The sequence below is a fragment of the Malus domestica genome, chromosome 10 (genome assembly GCF_042453785.1).
Source record: "Malus domestica chromosome 10, GDT2T_hap1".
NCBI lineage: Eukaryota > Viridiplantae > Streptophyta > Magnoliopsida > Rosales > Rosaceae > Malus > Malus domestica.
In genome coordinates this window covers 24,258,886-24,279,076 of record NC_091670.1, presented here as the reverse complement: position 1 = coordinate 24,279,076, position 20,191 = coordinate 24,258,886, and the positions used below count along the sequence as shown (strand labels likewise).

The 20,191-nt window shown below is 39.7% G+C and overlaps 1 protein-coding gene across 1 annotated transcript; it reads right to left on the bottom strand.

Moving 5' to 3' along the window:
• Positions 1 to 4,113: 4,113 nt before the first annotated feature.
• Positions 4,114 to 8,726, bottom strand: LOC103422169 (glycerol-3-phosphate acyltransferase 9-like). Its single transcript, XM_029109817.2, has 12 exons — positions 8,450 to 8,726; positions 8,281 to 8,338; positions 7,845 to 7,963; positions 7,541 to 7,640; positions 6,622 to 6,717; positions 6,271 to 6,367; positions 5,615 to 5,702; positions 5,429 to 5,525; positions 5,230 to 5,315; positions 4,829 to 4,948; positions 4,631 to 4,729; positions 4,114 to 4,451 (listed from the first exon to the last, which is right to left on the bottom strand). Exons 1-12 carry the CDS (start codon positions 8,569 to 8,571, stop codon positions 4,403 to 4,405), a joined length of 1,131 nt encoding a protein of 376 aa, XP_028965650.2. The 5' UTR covers positions 8,572 to 8,726; the 3' UTR covers positions 4,114 to 4,402.
• Between the last annotated feature and the right edge of the window lie 11,465 nt (positions 8,727 to 20,191).

The following is a 20,191-nucleotide window of genomic DNA, read 5'->3' as shown; positions in this document are numbered from 1 at the left end:
AATTCCTCTTTTAAACACCTTTTCTCTCAACATGGCATTCATCATAGACTCAGTTGTCCTCATCATCCCGAGCAAAACGGTCTCGCAGAACGCAAACATCGTCATGTTGTTGAAATTGGCTTAACTTTACTTGCTCATGCGTCTCTCCCTCACACTTTTTGGGATGACGCTTTTCAAACTGCAAATTATCTCATTAATCGTCTTCCCACCAAAATCTTGAATGGCATCTCTCCTTTCCAAAAACTATTTTCTAAATCACCCCAGTATGATTTTCTCAAAGTATTTGGTTGTGCTTGTTTTCCCTATTTACGTCCTTACACTGATTCTAAACTTAAGTTTCGATCAAAACAATGCATTTTCTTAGGATACTCCTTAAATTATCAAGGTTATAAATGTTATGATCCTACCACTGGCAAGTCTTTTCTGTCTCGTCATGTCGTTTTCAATGAAAAGAGTTTTCCATATAAAGAACTTGCTCCTCCGATCTTGTCAAACCCTAGTCAGTTGGACCATGTCCTCGACATTGATACCTTCCATTACACCCAACCACAATCGACCCCACGGACTCCTCCTTCCCTTTCAACACCGATTGTCGTTACCTCCCTCCCTCACTCCCTACCGCTACCTACCCCAGCCTTCCATTCTCACCCACCACCTCCCACTACTCACGTGAATATTGAACCTGCCAACACCACTTCACATACTGGTTCATCCACTCATCCCATGATCACGCGTGGTCAACAAGGAATTCGAAAACCAAATCCCATATATGCTTGCATCACTAATGTTACTAATACTTTGGTTGAGCCCACATGTTTCTCACATGCCAATAAGTCTTCCCAATGGTGCCAAGCAATGGCGGATGAATTCAACGCTTTACAGCGTACCGGCACTTGGACTTTGGTACCCTACAACTCTTCTATGAACGTGTTACCTAATAAATGGGTATATCGCATCAAAAAGAACTTTGATGGTTCCATCGAGCGTTTTAAAGCTCGCCTAGTTGCCAATGGCTTTCATTAGCAAGAGGGCATTGATTTCTGCGAAACCTTCAGTCCGGTGGTCACACATGCCACCATTCGGCTCATTCTCTCTATTGCTCTTCACTTTCAGTGGCCTATCCGCCAGCTTGATGTTCAAAATGCCTTCCTTCATGGCACGTTGAATGAGGAAGTTTATATGCGCCAACCTGCAGGGTTCGTTGATCCACAGTTTCCGTCTCATGTGTGTCGACTTCGACGGTCCCTATACGGTTTGAAACAAGCACCCCGTGCTTGGTTTCAATGTTTTTCCCAGAAACTAGAAGACTTGGGCTTCACGGCTTCCCAAGCTGAATCGTCTCTCTTCACCTATTTTGATGGCTCAACAATCATTTATCTTCTCATCTATGTGGATGACATTTTAATCACATGGAACAACACTGCTCACTTGTCTCAGTTCATCATGCAGCTTCGTACTCATTTTGCAATGAAAGATCTTGGGCCCTTACACTACTTCTTGGGGATGGAGGTTTCCCGGACGCCTTCTGCCTTCTATCTCACTCAATCCAAGTATATTTTGGAGCTTCTACAGAAAACTAATATGGCTGACGCCAAGCCCATCTCAACGCCAGTTCCCAGTGGTAAACGCTTGAGTTTATATGAAGGTGAGCCTCTCTCAGATGGATCTTTTTTTCGCAGTGTTGTGGGCGCCCTTCAATACCTTCTATTTACACGACCTGATATTGCTTACACTGTCAACCAAGTGTGTCAGTTCATGCACTCTCCAACTACTGCGCATTGGGCTGCAGTCAAACGCATCTTACGGTATTTGAAAAGCACACATGATCACGGCTTACTTTACAAACCCAGTCCCCTCACTCTCACTGCCTTCGCTGACGCTGACTACGCTGGCGACCCTGATAACTGTCGTTCCACTGGCGGTCACTGCATATTTCTTGGTGAAAATTTAATCTCCTGGAGTTCGAAAAAGCAACGTGGAGTGTCACGGTCTAGCACAAAGGCGGAGTATCGTCAACTTGCCTATACTTCTGCCCATCTCTCATGGTTTCGCAATCTATTCCGTGATTTATATCTTCCATTACAGCCACCTCGTCTCTGGTGTGACAATATCAGCGCCATTGTTGTTGCTTCCAATCCTGTTTATCAAGCTCGCATGCACCATGTTGAAGTAGATTATCACTACATCCGGGACAAGGTCATCCGCAAGGAAATAGAAGTTGGTTATGTGGCTACCACAGACCAAATTGCCGATTTTTTAACCAAGGGTTTGTCCTCTGTCCGATTCCATTATCTTATCTCCAAGCTTCCTGTTCGTCAACGCCCCGTCAGCTTGCGGGGGCGTGATAAATCTAGTTCGGATAACCCTAATGACAACTCTGACAACTCCACTTCAGCACCATCAATTCCACCACGCTGCAATCTGTAATCAACTTGCTGTACAGCTTGGACAAAAGGAATGTTGCACATGGAACCTTGACAGCTAGACTACCACATGGTTTCTGCACCTTGTGTTCTGGTTGCTGCATCGTGGGCAGCAAGGACATCACTTGTAATGCAATTGTTTATTGCATGCGTATGTAACAGTGTCCACTTGTATTACATTTGTTTATTACATGCATATGTAACTGTGTATATAAAAGCTGCTGTCCATTGCAGCAAGATTAATAAGGAAAACATTATTGAATACCAAGTTCTTCATATTTTGCCAATTGATTTTATGGTGAAACCTCAACTTTCTTCATGGTATTAGAACATGATGTCCTACATGTGAAAAGCCAAACGGCCACACTGGTTCTATGTGTACAAGTGTAAAGCGAGCTTACCTGTACAAGTGGACTGCGTGACCAAGGTTGTAAGAATCTTGGTCTGGTTAGTATAACCAGCATAGGCACAGTTGTTTGATTGCAACCGGAAGATATGCTGTTGCCAAGGAATAGCTGACTGGTCAGACTCGAAGCCTCGCATTGCATCGCAGGGCATGCCGTTGAGTTAATGGTGGATGGCTCGCATTGTAAGCAGTGCAGATATGAAAATTTCCATAGATTGTGAGAGTCCACCAATGGGAAAGGAAAACTAATACAACAAACTAGTGAGAAACGCACTTACGTCCAATTGTTTGCAAAACTGCCTTGGCACTTCACGCAATTGGTGGCAGTAAAGACGTAGGTGTTATTAGAAACCAGTAAGGGGGCGTCGAGTGGTTCATTTGATAAGGAAGACCAAATTCTCAATCAAATACAAAACCCCGTTTTATTCACGGCGGACCAATGAACAAGAAAGAAAACTTTCGTTTTGACTTGTTTTCCGTTGTTTGCTTTGTAGGTTTTCCACCAGAAATAATTTGTGCACGCCTTTTTTTTCTCTTCCGAATGCTCTTGATTAGAGGTGTGCATGAAGAGAAAAGGTGATCGGAAAATGGAAATCATTTCACTTTCAATAACAAGGAACACAAGGTACAAGAAGGTTTATGACTTGTGAGAGCTCTAAAATCTTTCTAATGCCCCTTTTAGAATGCTTTCTTTGTCACGTGTGAATTGGATGTCATCAAACGCAAGTCAAGGCTCTCTCATTCCATGAAAAATGAGGATATTTGTTTTGTTTTACAAGAATATTCCGTCTTCTTTGGATCACCTACTTTAGTTCGTTTCCTCATTTCATTTTTGGAACCTTTGAGGCTTTCATCCCTTGAAAACCAATAGGTTTCGGTCAAGAAACATTGGTGGCTAAAGCCGAATTTTAATTTCTCCTTTTTGGGTAACGGGAAAACGTGGACAATAACGATAACTTATCCGTGGGTTTCATCTGTTTGCCACCAAATTATCCATGCTTCCTGGCACGTTGGACCATCTCGGTCATGGCTCATGAATTAGTTTTCATTTCGACCTTAACTTGAAACAGAGAACAAGCCCTCGACGGAGGGCCGGAAATAGTTTTCAGTAATGCAACGAGTTCTACAACCCGCACCATAAACCCTTTGCCTTGGGTTCAATTGCCGAAGTGGAGACTCAATTTTGCAACACAGCACTTGGGAATAAATAGATGAAAATGTACATTCACGTTAAGATCAAAGATCAAGGCATCTTTTCATCAATCACATACAGGTACATTCATGTTAAGATCAAAGATCAAGGCATCTTTTCATCAAGTACTGACAAACGAAAATTAGGGAGCGACGTTTTCAACTAATGACAAGTTTCTACAAAACTTCGAGCAAACACCAGGGAAATCAAGCTTGATACATCATTTGTATTCAAGAAACAACTTGGTATTGAGATAAGTAATTCATTTACTTGTTTTATAGAAAAGGCAGCTTCCTTTCGGGCATCATAACCAGTTACGCTTATGAAGAGGAAATTGAGTGCATTGCGTGGTTAAAATAAATCGACTAAGAAAAACATACTTCACTTTTCCTCTAGGAGTCGGAGCATAGACTCAGCAAAGCATTGTTGCCTGCAAACAGATAACGACCAATAAGCCACAAGATTGTGAACTACATGCGTATAATCTTCTTTTTCTTTTCACATTTGTATGACCTTGCCTTATGTATACAAAAACAGTAAAACAATTTAGAAGAATCAATGAAGACGAAGAAAAAAAAAAAAAAAAGAGGAAATTTAAGTTTGATTTACTTTCGCTCTCTGTGCTTTGGGCTGGGCCGAGAGTATTTCAGATACCCGTCCCACGGAACCATCTTCAGTCCTGCTCGAACAGAAATTATTTCCCTGACCCTGCATAAAAGCATCCAAAAATAGTGGAGATAAACAAGACCATAACGAGGGTGGGGAAGCATACTGTTCCAGATTACAAGTCGAAGAAAGACCATTTACCTCTCGGCAAATTCAATGGGGGTCTCCCCAGGCCTTATGTTTTGGGGCTCCAAATACCACACATCACAAACAACAGCCCACGACGTCATAAGTTGTAGCAGATGCATTGTGAAGGACTGCCTGCAACACAAACATATCATATAAATCCTTCTGGTATAACAACATCCCCAAGGCCCCAACACCTTGGTTAATGTTCCCTAAATTACGGATCTAAGCTTAACCAATGGCCAAGTCCCATGGAATGGAATCTAGAGTATAATGACTATGGTTAAGCATCATAGAACATTTTAAGCATTCAAATAGTGTGCAAGGTGAAGTAGACAAACTTTCAAGCAAACCCACAAGTCAAATAAGGAACTACTCAATATTTAGAATGTCCAAAGATAGAATCCGCTCCTTACTTTTTGCTATTCCAAAAAGCATCAACGAAAATTTTGTTGTACTTGATTGCAACGGGGCAAACTGAGCAGCCAAGCTCAAATGCACCCTAGGCAGTATAGAAATTGAAAGTTTGTAAATAAAAAATACCAAGCAATAAATATATACTAGTCGTGAATATTAAACTTAAAATGAACAAAATTTAAACTAGAATACAGTTACCTTCTTAAACATAACAGTGTAGTGATTGTTTACACACGTTCCTTCAGGAAATATAAGGAGAGGGTTATTGTCTGCCCCAATTACATGTTCCCTTAATCTGAAAAAAGGAACTGTACTAGTTCATATAACAATGACATGGACGATGGTGTAAAAAAATGCTACTATGCACTTTCTGTTTATACTTACTTCTTTGCTACAATTTCCCGATCCTTTGCCTCTGAACGATTGAACCAAATGCACCCTACACTCTCCAAAATAGTGCTTTGCAACAATCCTTCACAAGAAGCATAAATGAAGAGACTTCTCATTTGATTCCATTTCTTATTACAGAAAAGAAAATTCAGATTTTTGTCATTCTTGACTATATTCAAGATTCACTCTTTGTGATAAGCAACAATAGAAAAGTGCTGACAACCAAAAGAACTAAGCACACTTTTTTCAGAACATATAAAAGAGTCATCAACGAACAATGCACAACAAGAAATCTTATCGATAACATACATTCTCAGTCAAAGAAATTGTAACACTATTACATTGATATGCTAACCCCCCAAAAATGATAAAATTGCACGCGAAGTCAAAAAACTTCTATTCCATGGTCTTAGCAACTGATATATCTATAATGGATCATTATTGTACAAGCACTGCATCAATTGGACAAATCCAAAATGATAAACGCGTGCTAATGCTTAAATTTCATGGATACACATAAAACTGTGCTTAAAATGTTTGACTTTTGGAAACCACACTTCCAATAAATGTTTCAATAATTCAATTCTGAATATCCATGGAAACTTACACAACTCTGATAATTAATAATGTAAAGCATCATTTACACTTACCAACCCATCCAGGATGCTTTTGCATAATTACAGCAAATGCAGTCATTTGTTCTAAGATGATGAAATCAATCATGGAAGTATGATTGGCCACAAAGACCTGCTCAAACCATGAAAGAAAATCTCAACACAGACATTTAAGAAACAAATGAAATTGATTTTGTAAAAAAATGGGAGCGTTTATTGGTACTAAAAAACGGTCATCTTGCACTCCTTATTTATAAAAACATAAGCGAGAAAATAAAAGTGGAGGGGTACATGATGACATTTTGGAGAGCCAATAACAGCTCCCAAAACGATGCAAAAATAATGGACAAAATTCTAAAAAAGGAAAGATTAGGTTAAAAAATGTACTTGCTTCGGCCGCATGCTGGGCCGTGGCCCATGGTACTTCACAACCCCAGTCCAAGATGCAACAAAGAAGCTACAAATTAACTCTACCAAGAGCCTCTGAAAGGAAAACAGACATCACAGCTTAATAACTACATGAAGGCCATTACAGAATGCAAAACTGTGAAATGAAGGAGCATTGCAACACAAGTGTAATTTATTAACTATTACACTATACTAGACTTATCCACCCCCAAGAATTTATGCATATCTAACACTTACCGGACAAATCATATGGGACAATACCTAATGGAGAGGACAAATGACCATCTTCTATTTTTCCTTTTTACTCCAAATTCTTTGTGGTCAGTTATCTGATAGATAAAGCATGCATTAATTGTGACAGTGGACAATCTCATATTTGGTATTTTGTGGTTTATTTTCTAAGGAGAGTTAGTTGGGGGTAGATTTAAGATGATTGAGTTACCAGTCAAAGGTTTGTTGGCAGCTGGACTCTCATGCCATCATTCATAAGTAATAATAGAAAGAAGAAATACAGGCCATTGCTTCCATTTTCGTAATTGGATGGATTACTCATAAATTGTCCAGTCAATACAGATAATTTTTCATGTAGCATGCCATACATCATTGTTCTAACAAGTGTGAAAGAAGAATGCAGTTATTTGCAAATAATATATTTCAATTATTTTTAGGCATGCTTAAACAGATTCTATATACATAAGCACAACTATACAATTAGAGCAGTCTTCGGTAAATTAGGCATTAAAACGTCATTTGACCTGATGCCTATAAAGCAGGTAAAGGGATCCAATCTTGTTATCAGAAGATAGAAAACATACAACACTGATTAATAAAAACTGAAATAAAATATTTTGAATAGAAATCAGCCAAAGGAAATGAAGTAAAAGATAAGAAAGTGCACCTCTAAATTTTTTCTCAATTTATCATGGCCTTTCAGCAGGAAGTGCACTGGAATGAAGGATGATAGGAAAATTATCCATCCAATCGTCAAAACAAGAACCCTGCAGAATTAATTGAGCTGTTTAAGAGACTAAACAACAAATAATATAAGAACCCGTAACCATGGTCCATGGAAAGCACAATCATCCAGTCAAACTATCTCTTGCAATTCCAGTATCCTCAAACCAGAACATGTAAAGCTATTGCGTTATGGCATGAATGCATGAAACATTTCAATTTTTCGACCAAAGATAGAAAATTCTAACCTCGCAGGAAACAGAATGAAGTATCGAACCACCACTCCGAAACACCACAAAGGGAACAGATACACATTCCAGTTCCACGGCTCTGGAGGATTGGACTTAAAGCACCTTGTAAACGAGTCCTGTTCATTCAATCATGATCATCACAAAAATTTATACAATGAGTGCGCAAAATCCGATAAAATCTCTCAACTTTCAACTCAACTGAAATCGGTGAAAATAAAGCAATCAAGAGCCAATTAATTACTCAACCATCTAGCTTACAGTTAAAAAAAATCCACAATTTACACAATGATTGAGTTAAATTCCATAAAATTGTAAACATTAGCTAGCTTCCAGTTAGAAAGTTGAATACTTTACTTTCTCCCAAAACCTAATCGGACGATTTAATCTCCTATCAAATGAGAGAAGCAAAAGATTTTTGAGAGCGAGGACTTACATCGATAATGGCACCAGCAGCCTCGGTTAGGGTGGGAGATATGTCGAGCAAATCACGCCTGAGAAACAAATAAGATGAGAAAATTCTCTGAAATTTCCCAGTTTCTCGGGAACCAAAAAGAGAATAAGAACAATAATAGGAGAGAGAGAGGGAGGGGATTAAAACATACAGGCGAAGCTTGCCGTGAGGTTCCTGCTGGATGGAGGTGCCGGAAGGGAGGTAATCTTCGAGGTTGGGACGATCGAGGTCCAATTCGGAGCTTGAGGAGTTGAGCTTCCCGGAGTTGCTCATGCTTCTCTGCTGCTTCTCAGCTCCTCCTCACTCTCTTCTTCCTCTTCTTCTACTGAGATTGGATTCGATTCGGTGGTTTCTGTTTTTCGCTTTTGTGTTTTTGTTGATTTTATTTTTATTTTTATTTCTTATTGTGGTTGTTTGTTGATGTTGTTATTGAAAACCCTAATTTTGACTTTTTGTTAATTTCTTGTGGCATTTTTTATTTCTGAAAAAACCAAATTTTGCTAAAATAATTTCACTTATCCTATCACAACTTTTTTTTTTTTTTTGACAAATGAAATTATCTACCAGCGGGGAAGTGAGCTAAGTCTTACAATGAGTTAATAGTAATGTGGTTCAAATTTGTTTTTGGTAAGAATCGAATCTAAAACCTCTTACTTAGCAGTGAAAAGAAATACTACTAATTTTAAGGATTTTGAAAATTCTTAAAGCAAATTCTTCTTAAGGATTTTGGAAAATTATAACAAAAAAATGTAGGCAGTTGGCTACTTGGTACTACGATCTAGTAGTATACTTGTAAGTAAAAGGTCTTAGTTTCGATTCTCACCAAAGATAGTTTTGAACCACATTATTACTAGTCTATTGTGAGTCTTAATCCACTCCCTCACCGTCTTAGTGTAAATAATATCTTTTGTTCAAAACAAAAAATGTAGATAGTTTGAAAATTTTGATTCCCTTGTTTTTGCAACTTCAAAAGAATTTTCATTCGAGCTTAAGTAGAGAAGGTTCAGGCGTAGCTCGAGAATTCTTGAATGGGTTTCGACACTAGTCGAGTCGAGAGGACTCAGCTACAACTTGAGGAGATGGATTAATTTGTCAATTTTTTTTTATCGCCAACGAGAAACTTTTATTAAAACAAATACACGTATAAACAAAACAAATGCTCAATTTATTCCTAGAAACAAACAAAGAACAGGCCTAAAAACAAATAAAACACATAAAATGAGCCCAACAACAATGAAGCCCAAACACGACAGAATGTCCGAGAACCATCCATTACGCTCTCCACCGCTGATCCGAGAATCAGCCAGCCATCCTATCCTCCGTCCACCGCCGATCATCACATTCACAAACGCCACCTGCACACAACCATCAATAAGAAATAATTGGCAAGAGAGAAACCAACCATCAGAATGAAGCTTCGGGAAATTCCCGAGCGACACCGTCGAAATCAGCAGACAACAAGGAGAACGTAGTGATGTAGGAAACTCCCGAGCAAGAGAAAACGCCGGAACTCTACACACGAACTCAACAAAAACCTTGGCTAAAAAACAAAGTAAAGGCGGGCCATGAAAAGGTATACCTACAAGGGTTGAGGAGTTGGAAAGGCCAAAAAGGAAAATTGGAAGAACCATCAGCAGATATAAGAGGAGAAGAAGGAAAAGACAAAAACAAAAGACCACCCACCGATCCGAGCCGCAACTAGGATCGGTGGCACCAAACGGAAGCACGATCGGGAATCACTCACACAAAATTGTGAGAAGCACCCTCAGGCAAAGGTAAGGTCTCTCACAAAGAGAGAAAATAACATTCTTCTTTAGAAGCACAAAGATCAAAACTAAAATATGAACAAAACACATTACCAAAATTTCTTTCTCCTAATCAATATTACAGAATTGGACCATGAAAATTATAAGTTTTTTTTGGGTGAAATATAATTAAGTCGAGAGTTAAGGGTTGGTTATTAATTGTAGGGGTGGGATCGAAAAATCGAATCGATAGAAAACTATATTGAAACTAAGAAAACCGAACCGAATTAAAAACCAAATTGCAAAAATCAAACTAAATCAAACCAAATAGTAATTTCGGTTCGGATTTCAATTTTGACAAAAAATTGAACCAAATGAAACCAAATCCAATCCTAATTAATTGGTACATAATGCTAAAACCTTTTGGAAGACAATTAGACATATACGAATTACTGTTCTAAAATTTTCGCCTAACGCCGTATGGGCCACAGTCTTAATTAATCTCTAGCAATTTAAAAATTAAGAATGAACGCTTAGACCTATCTAGGCTCGCCCGCCTAGATCCTAGGTTGCACATGGATCGAGATAATTAGGGTTGTTCATTGGATTGCGTTCTGGATAATCGTGGGTGCTAATTGTGGGGCTAAATAGTTGGGTAAGGTTTGGTAATTAGATGTGTTGCTGATGAAACTAGGGATGGTAAGGATAGGTTTGATGAGATAATTAGGGTTATAGTTGGGATAATAAGGGTGGTTGATTCGAGGTTTTTGTTGATTATAATAGAATACTATTTGTCAACAGAAAAAACCAACGAAAATACTATTATACCATTTCATGCATAATTGAAAGAACACATAAGAAAAGAAAATTCATGGGCAGTAAATAAATTTTGCACAAAATTTGTTCTGTTGTTTTTTTTTTATCTTTTATGAACATATCATCAAAGCATGTCTTTAATTTAAAAAATATATATAAAAATAACCTATGTTGTGAAATCTCATTCCCATAATTTCACCATTTATTATGTATTTGATAATTTAAATTCGTATTTCCCGATTACGTTATCTTTATTAGTTAATTTTAATTCCACTAATTATAAGTTTAGTAATTGATTAGTTATTGAGTTGGAAGTTTCATAATCAATCTTTATTTTTCGTTGATATTTCGAAGTTACAACTAGTGTTTTTAAATAGATCATGAACCCATCAACGCATAGACGAAAGCCGTTTGCGAGTCCAAATTATAACGGTATAATTACATACGTTTGAAGTTGTGAACTATAGATTGTGGGAACCATGAGCTTAAGGTTAAGTTAAGTTAGTAGAAAAAAAATAGAAAAGAGGAACCTGTCAGATTTTCTTTTAAAGGGTATGAAATGACCCATTTGGAAAAAAAAAGGAAGGGCCACATTTCTTCCCCCTCCCGCCCCCCCTATTTCTTAAAACCGTGAGGCTTGAGCTCCACCAACCAATTTCAATCGGCCAATTCCTCCATTTTCCAGCTGATTTTCTTATCTCCTTCACTTGCAACTTGCTCAACTACCTTCCTCCTTCCATTTCACGGAAAAATCAAGGGTTTTTAAGGTCTATTTCATGTAGAACTCCATAGGTGAACCCAGGGGTTCTCGACGACGAATTGTCATTCTGAAGAGTATTCACCATCACCCTTAATCAACTTCCCTTGGACCCAAGAACAAGACCCAACTGGTGGTTGGGGTGTTGGAACACCAAGGAAGCCGAATTGAAGAACACCAACCTTAGGGTTTCATTGGGTGCGAGCCAATTTGAGGGCCTTCTTAGCCAAATTGGACTCGGCCACAGGCGGTGATAGAACGTGATGCCTTGACTATCATGCTAGGGGATACATTAGCACGGACTCTAGGTATATTGGAAATGTGGTTTAATTTGTATGATTGCCATGTTGAGATTAATGTGAGGACTAGTAATAACCGTTAACCATTATGATGGGGATTTGTTGCTTCGATATTGTTTTACCTTCCACTTCAATGATTGGTTCTAAATTTAGTAATTGTGCCTAATTTCCCTTTGTTGAGTTTTTGTAAATTAAGTAGCCTATGTTTGTCTCATTTCTTTGAGCCGTTGTACATTCTAGTTGTTGGTCTTCTGCGATTCCGTTGAGTGGTGATCCGGAATCGTATCCACTCGGATTCCGTTGAGAGATGGTCCGGAATTTCTTTTATTCTACGATTCCATTGAGTGATGTTCCGGAATCGTATCTAACTTGGGTTTCATGTAGTTATTGTTATGTATTGTACTTAGCGATTCCGTTGAGTGAGGGTCCGGAATCGTATCCACTTGGATTCCGTTGAGAGATGGTCCGGAATCCCTCCTATTTCGCGATTCCGTTGAGTGAAGGTCCGAAATCTTACTCACCTTGGGATTTATTGAATTTGAATTGAGATGGCTTCAAAGGTGTAGGCTTCGGCCAAACTGTATCGCTTTAACTCTACTTTTCATTGTGTTGTATGAGAAGATGGTTGTGAGATGTTATGATTGGTTTCAGACGAACCGTTGGATGTCTAGGTGACTTTTCAGGGTTTACAAAAGTTAGTATTGAATTCTTATGAATGATTTATATTCAAGATATGTAAACTGTGTTTGATGGTTGGCATTAGCATTATTCTCACATACTTGATATTATTGTCACTCTCATAAACTTCGCAACTTATCCAAGTTGTTGTTGCCTGGTGCACCCTTCCGATGGTATAGGCACTGATCATACAGGTGACAGGTTTGAGTAGACTCCGAGAAGTTTGTAGGTGGGGGTAGCAGTGCAGTTATTAAAGACTTTGAGCGTTAGGTTACCCTTGTTTCACTCTTGTACTTTATCTTTTGGGACTTTCTTTTGAGCACCTCATACTTGTTCTTAGTAAAGCAAAGATTATGCTTCTTTTTGGGATGTATATATTTGTAAATATTTTGTGGAGAACTTAGCCACCTTCTCATTATTTTGGGTTACCAGTTAAGTATTTCATTCTGTAACTTATACCGTATTCACGAACATTATTTTCCTTGTCAAGTGTCGATTCTTGACGTATGTTGAGATCGAGACGTGACAATTTTTGTGGTATCAGAGCTTAGGTTCAGGGTTTCATACCTTAACCTTAGAGTAAGGAAACCTTGGGAAGGTTAGGTAATGAACCTTGACTAGGTCCGTGAATTCGTCTCTCAAATTTTGATTATATGCTTATGTTGAATTCTTCTTGTATCAGACATTATGACGACCCCACACGGTACTACTCAGTAGTTTGGGGATGATGTTCCCGACGAGGGCACTCCTGGTTCTAGTAAGGAGGCTAGCCATGATTATGATGGACCTGATGGAGCTTTTTGGGCCATCGAAGATTTAACACAGTTGATGCAGGCACACGTTCGTGCGACTCCGGGTAGGGAGAAGTCTTTGTACGGGGAGTTCTGTACCCATAAGCCATCTTCTTTCGATGGTAGTACTGATCCATGGGCGGCAGAGTCCTAGATCAATCAGATCGCCAGAATTTTCACTGTATTGCGTTGCTCATCCGAAGAGCAGGTTGATCTTGCAGCGTTTATGTTGACAAGTGAGGCTTACGAGTGGTGGCAGATCACTCGTCCATTATTAGTAGCCAGGGGACCTCTTACTTGGGAACGGTTTCAGACTGCATTCTTTGAGCAGTACTTCCCAGAGTCATTTCGAGATAAGTTGGAGGCTGAGTTGGCCACTATTGAGCAGGGAACTGATACATTTGCTGATTAAGTGGCTCGTTTTACTCGAATTTACCGTTTCTCTCAGCCTCTTCCTGAAGATAAGAACACGAAGAAACTTATTAGGGGGTTCAAACCTAGTATCAGAAATCTGTTATCGGTCCAGGGATTGCTTTCTTATGCCCATGCGATTGATCGTGCACACACATCTGAGATTAATGAGGGGCGCGATGCACGAGAGAGTGGGGAACAGAGAAAGAGGGGCCGGCCAAAGGGCCAGTCATCTGATGTGTTTTCTAGTAGGTTTCGAAAGTGCCAGGAGTTTTCGTTTGGTGGTTCTCAATGATCGTCACATAGTGGGTATCAAGATACTTCACGTGGAGATTTTCAGGTTACTTCTAGAGGAGGCTCCCAACATTCTACTGGACGAGTCATCAGGGTCGTTTCCGATGAGGTACTTAGAGCGCGTTCAGGCGTGGAAACCAGATTTCTTCTGAAGGCCGTTCAGAGAGCCTTTCCAAGGGATCTTATGACCAGTCATATAAGACACTTTCATAAATTTGTGCTCATTACAGACGCGACACAGTGGCACATGTAGAGCCAGTTCTAAGACTTGTTACCGATACGGCAAGATTGGTCGCTTCTTTCGTGATTGTCCCCAGATTACCGCTGGTGGTGCTGGCAGACCTGCTGCTAGTGTTGGGGGTTCAATGGCATCTTCAGCATAGAGTAGGCCTACTGGAGCACCTTCAAGCTCAGGCCAGCAGATGACTGGGCAACAGAGTGGTAGGCAGTCTGGTGGAAATTCTTAGCGAGTTAGGGCCCAAGGCAGTGAAGCTGAGACGTCTCAGGCAGGTACTCAGCGAGTTGGCAGAGTCTGTGCATTATCTACTTTGGAGGCCGAGGCGGAACCGAACACAATTACAGGTACTATTCATTTTGATTCAATCCCTGCTAAAACATTATTTGACCCTGGGGTCGAGAACTCATTTATATCAAATAATTTTGTGAAGTCTTTGGATAAACCTATAGAGATGATGGATGTGACGTACTTTATTTCCTCATCTTTTTCGGGACCTTATGTTGTTAATCAAGTAGTTCGATCATGTGAGGCTCATGTGGGCCCGGGTGAAATAACAATGGATTTGATGATTCTTCTAATGCGAGATTTAGATGTCATTATAGGCATGGATTACTTATTCTTGTATCGCGCGAATTTTGATTGCTTTGAGAAAGTGGAAACTTTTCGACCACTTGGTAAACCTCAGTTTCAGTTTGTTAGGGATCGTAAACCTATTCCACCACCAGTAATGATATCAGCCACTAAGGCTAGGCGATTTATGAAACATGGTTGTCAGGGTTACCTAGCTCATGTCATGGCCGTTGATCAAGGAAATAGTGAGGTTGACGCCATCCCGGTAGTTAAGGAGTTTCCTAATGTGTTTCCTGTTGAGCTGCATGGCTTGCCCCCAGTGAGGGAAATTGAGTTTACCATTGATCTTATGCCAGGGACCACGCCTATCTTTAAAGCTTTGTATCGAATGACACCTTTGGAACTTAGGGAGCTTAAGGTACAATTACAGGAATTGTTAGATAAAGGTTTAATTCGCCCTAGTGTTTCACTATGGGGTGCTCATGTTCTTTTTGTGAAGAAAAATGACGGATCTATGCGTTTGTGCATTGATTATCGTGAGCTTAATAAGGTGACAGTTCGAAATAAGCACCCTTTACTAAGGATTGATGACTTGTTTGATCAACTTCAAGGTGCTCTATATTTTAGTAAGTTAGATTTAAGGACTGGTTATCATCAGTTGAGGATCCGAGATGAGGATATAGGAAAGACATCTTTTCGGACTCGCTATGGCCATTATGAGTTTTTGGTTTTACCGTTTGTTCTGACTAATGCCCCTGATGCGTTCATGGACTTGATGAATAGGGTGTTCCGACCTTTTATTGATCAATTTGTGGTAGTGTTCATCGATGACATTCTGATTTATTCACGGAGTGCAACTGAACATGAGGAACATCTAAGACTTGTTTTGCAGACGATGGGAGATCATCAGTTGTAGGCTACGTTTAGCAAATTTGAGATTTGATTTGAAATTGTTAGATTCCTTGGCCATGTGATTTCAATGGATGGTATTCAGGTGGATCCTACCAAGGTGGAGGCAGTTGTCGGTTGGAGTCGACCTACCACGGTGACTGAGATTTGGAGTTTTTTGGGCTTGGCTGGATATTATCGCAGATTTATTGAAGGTTTCTCATCGTTAGCGCTTCCTCTGACAAAACTGACAAGGAAAGATACTCCTTTTGTCTGGAATGATGATTGTGAGGCTAGTTTTGAAGAGCTAAGGAAGAGACTCGTTTCTGCACCTGTTCTTACGCTTCCATCTGGTTCTGGAGGTTTTGTAGTATACAGTGATGTGTCCTATAAAGGATTGGGTTGCGTTCTGATGCAGCACGGTAGGGTTGTGGCTTATGGTTCTTGCCAACTTAAGCCGCATGAACTTAATTATCCCACTCATGATTTAGAACTAGTTGATGTGGTTTATGCATTAAAGCTTTGGTGACATTATTTGTATGGGGAGTCTTGTGAGATTTATACCGATCATAAGAGCCTCAAGTATATTTTCACCCAGCGAGAGCTAAACTTACGACAAAAACGTTGGTTAGAGCTGGTGAAAGATTATGATTGTCAGATTCTTTATCATCCTGGTAAGGCGAATGTAGTTGTTGATGCTTTGAGTCGAAAACGTTTAACTAGTGTTGCAGCTTTATCACTTCGGATGGGTTAGTTAGCGGAGGATCTTAAGAGAATGGAGATTGAACCGATTGATCGGAGTGGAGATCATCTCCTCGCAACCTTTACGGTACAACCTACGTTAATTGATCGGATTCAAGCAACCCAAGGTGAGGACCCAGAGTTAGTTCAGATCATGGATGGAGTACGATCAGGTACTCGGTCCGATTTTACCATTTCTGACAGTGGTGTACTTCGTTTCGGGACTCGACTTTGTGTTCCGAATGTCAGAAACCTACGAAATGAGATCATGGATGAGGCTTATACTTCCCATTTTTCTGTTCACCCTGGGAGTACAAAAATGTATCAAGATCTTCGTGAGAGTTTCTAGTGGGGAAATATGAAAAGAGAGATTGCTGAGTTTGTCGCTCATTATTTGACTTGTCAACAAGTTAAGGCAGAGCATCAGCGACCTGCAGGCTTACTTCAGTCACTCCATATTCCTGAATGGAAGTGGGAGCACATTACCATGGATTTTGTGACAGGCTTACCGAGGACTCGTGAGGGACATAATTCCATTTGGGTGATCGTCGATCGATTGACGAAATCTGCTCACTTTATTGCTGTTGAGAAAACTTATACTCTTAAGCGACTCGCCAGACTATTTTTAAATGTAATTATTAAGTTGCATGGAGTCCCCGTATCCATCATTTCCGTTCGTGATCCTTGTTTCACTTCTCGCTTTTGGGGTAGCCTTCATAAAGCTATGGGAACTAAGTTGAGTTTTGGCACAGCTTTTCATCCTCAAACTGATGGCCAGTCAGAGCGCACAATTCAGACATTGGAAGATATGCTTCGAGCTTGCATACTTGATTTAAAAGGTAGTTGGGATAAACATTTATCTTTGATTGAATTTGCTTATAATAACAGCTACCAGGCTAGTATTCAGATGGCACCATATGAGGCACTTTATGGGAGAAAGTGTAGGTCTCCTATGTATTGGGACAAGGTAGGAGAGCGTCGATTATTGGGACCAGAGTTAATTCAGATTGCTGCTAAAAAGATTTCTATGATCCATGCACATTTATTAGCTGCTCAGAGTAGACAGCAGAGTTATGCTAATCCCCACAGACGTGAGGCAACATTCGATACTAGAGAATATGTTTTCCTACGGGTTTTACCTATGAAAGGTGTTTATAGATTTGGGCGTAAAGGGAAGCTTAGTCCTAGATACATTGGACCATTTAAGGTATTGGAAAGAGTGGACGAAGTTGCCTATCACCTTGCACTACCTTTAGAGTTGTCTCACATTCACCTGGTGTTCCGCGTATCCTCACTCCGGAGGTATCGTAGTGATCATTCCCATGTCATTTCTTATGAGCCTATTCAGGTTAAGGAGAATCTCACTTATGAGTACCCCGTTGAAATTATTGATCGGAGAGAGAAAGCTCTCCGCACCAAGACTATTTCATTGGTACGCGTATTATGGAATAACTATGGTGCGGAGGAATCAACTTGGGAACCAGAGGTAGAGATGCGCCAACATTATCCCCATCTATTTGACTCAAGTGCGTTGAGGTTAGGAGACTAAACTCTTTTTAAGAGGGGAAGGATGTGAAATCCCATCCCCAGAATTTCACCATTTATTACGTATTTCATAATTTAAATTTGTATTTCACGATTACGTTATCTTTATTAGTTAATTTTAATTCCACTAATTATAAGTTTAGTAATTGATTAGTTATCAAGTTGGAAGTTTCATAATCAATCTTTATCTTTCGTTGATATTTCGAAGTTACAACTAGTGTTTGTAAATAGATCTCGAACCCACAAACGCATAGGCGAAAGCCGTTTGCGAGTCCGAATTATAACGGTATAGTTACGGACATTTGAAGTTGTGAACTAGAGATTGTGGGAACCATGGGTTAAATGTTAAGTTAAGTTAGTAGAAAAAAAATAGAAAAGAGGGAACCTGTCAGATTTTTTTAAAGGGTATGAAAGGACCCAGTTGGAAAAAAAAAAGGAAGGGCCACATTTCTTCCCCCTCCCCCATATTTCTTGAAACCGTGAGGCTTGAGCTCAACCAACCAATTTCAATCGGCCAATTCCTCCATTTTCCAGCTGATTTTCTTATCTCCTTCACTTGCAACTTGCTCAACTACCTTCCTCCTTCCATTCCCACGGAAAAATCAAGGGTTTTTAAGGTTTATTTCATGTAGAACTCTATAGGAGAACCCGGGGGTTCTCGACGACGAATTGTCATTCTGGAGAGTATCACCATTCACCATCACCCTTAATCAACTTCCCTTGGACCTAAGAACAAGACCCAACTAGTGGTTGGGGTGTTGGAACACCAAGGAAGCCGAATTGAAGAACACCCACCTTAGGGTTTCGTTAGGTATGAGTCAATTTGAGGGCCTTCCTAGCCAAATTGGACTCGGCCACATGCGGTGATAAAGCGTGATGCCTTGAATATCGTGCTAGGGTACATTAGCACGGACTCCAGGTATATTGGAAATGTGGTTTGATTTGTATGATTGGCATGTTGAGATTAATGTGGGGACTAGTAATGATTGTTAACCATTATAATGGGGATTTGTTGCTTCGATATTGTTTCACCTTCCACTTCGGTGATTGGTTCTAAATTTAGTAATTGTGCCTAATTACCCTTTGTTGAGTTTTTGTAAATTAAGTAGCCTATGCTTGTCTCATTTCTTTGAGTCGTCATACATTCTGTTTGTTGGTCTTCTGTGATTCCGCTAAGTGGTGGTCCAAAATCGTATACACTCGAATTCCGTTGAGATATGGTCTGGAATCCTTTTTATTCTACGATTCCATTGAGTGATGTTCCGGAATCGTATCTAACTTGGGTTTCATGTAGTTATTGTTATGTATTGTACCTAGCGATTCCGTTGAGTGATGGTTCGGAATAGTATCCACTTGGATTCCGTTGAGAGATGGTCTGGAATCCCTCATATTTCACGATTCCGTTGAGTGAAGGTCCGGAATCTTACTCACCTTGGGATTTATTGAATTTGAATTGAGATGGCTTCAAAGGTGTAGGCTTCAGCCAAAATGTATCGCTTTAACTCTACTTTTCATTGTGTTGTATGAGAAGATGGTTGTGAGATGTTGTGATTGGTTTCAGACGAACCGTTGGATGTCTAGGTGACTTTTCGGGGTTTACAAAAGTTAGTATTGAATTCTTATGAATGATTTATATTCAAGATATGTAAAATGTGTTTGATGGTTGGCATTAACATTATTCTCACATACTTGATATTATTGTCACTCTCATAAACTTGCAACTTATCCAGGTTGTTGTTTGCCTGGTGCACCATTCTGATGGTGCAGGCACTGATCGTATAGGTGACAGGTTTGAGTAGACTCCGAGAAGTTTGTAGGTGGGAGTAGCAGTGCAGTTATCAGAGACTTGGAGTGTTAGGTTACCCTTGTTTCACTCTTGTACTTTATCTTTTAGGACTTTCTTTTGAGCACCTCATACTTGTTCTTAGTAAAGCAAAGATTATGCTTCTTTTTGGGATGTATATATTTGTAAATATTTTGTGGAGAACTTAGCCACCTTCTCATTATTTTGGGTTACCAGTTAAAATATTTCATTTCGTAACTTATACCGTATTCACAAACGTTATTTTCCTTGTCATGTGTCGATTCTCGACGTATGTTGTGATCGGGACGTGACACGT

Excerpts from the sequence above, each read along its gene's own strand:
- LOC103422169 (XM_029109817.2), bottom strand. The coding sequence starts at position 8,571 with ATGAGCAACTCCGGGAAGCTCAACTCCTCAAGCTCCGAATTGGACCTC. Across the intron at positions 6,718-7,540 it reads AATTGAGAAAAAATTTAGAG|AGGCTCTTGGTAGAGTTAAT; the intron begins GTGCACTTTCTT and ends TTTTCCTTTCAG. Across the intron at positions 5,316-5,428 it reads ACACTGTTATGTTTAAGAAG|GGTGCATTTGAGCTTGGCTG; the intron begins GTAACTGTATTC and ends TATACTGCCTAG.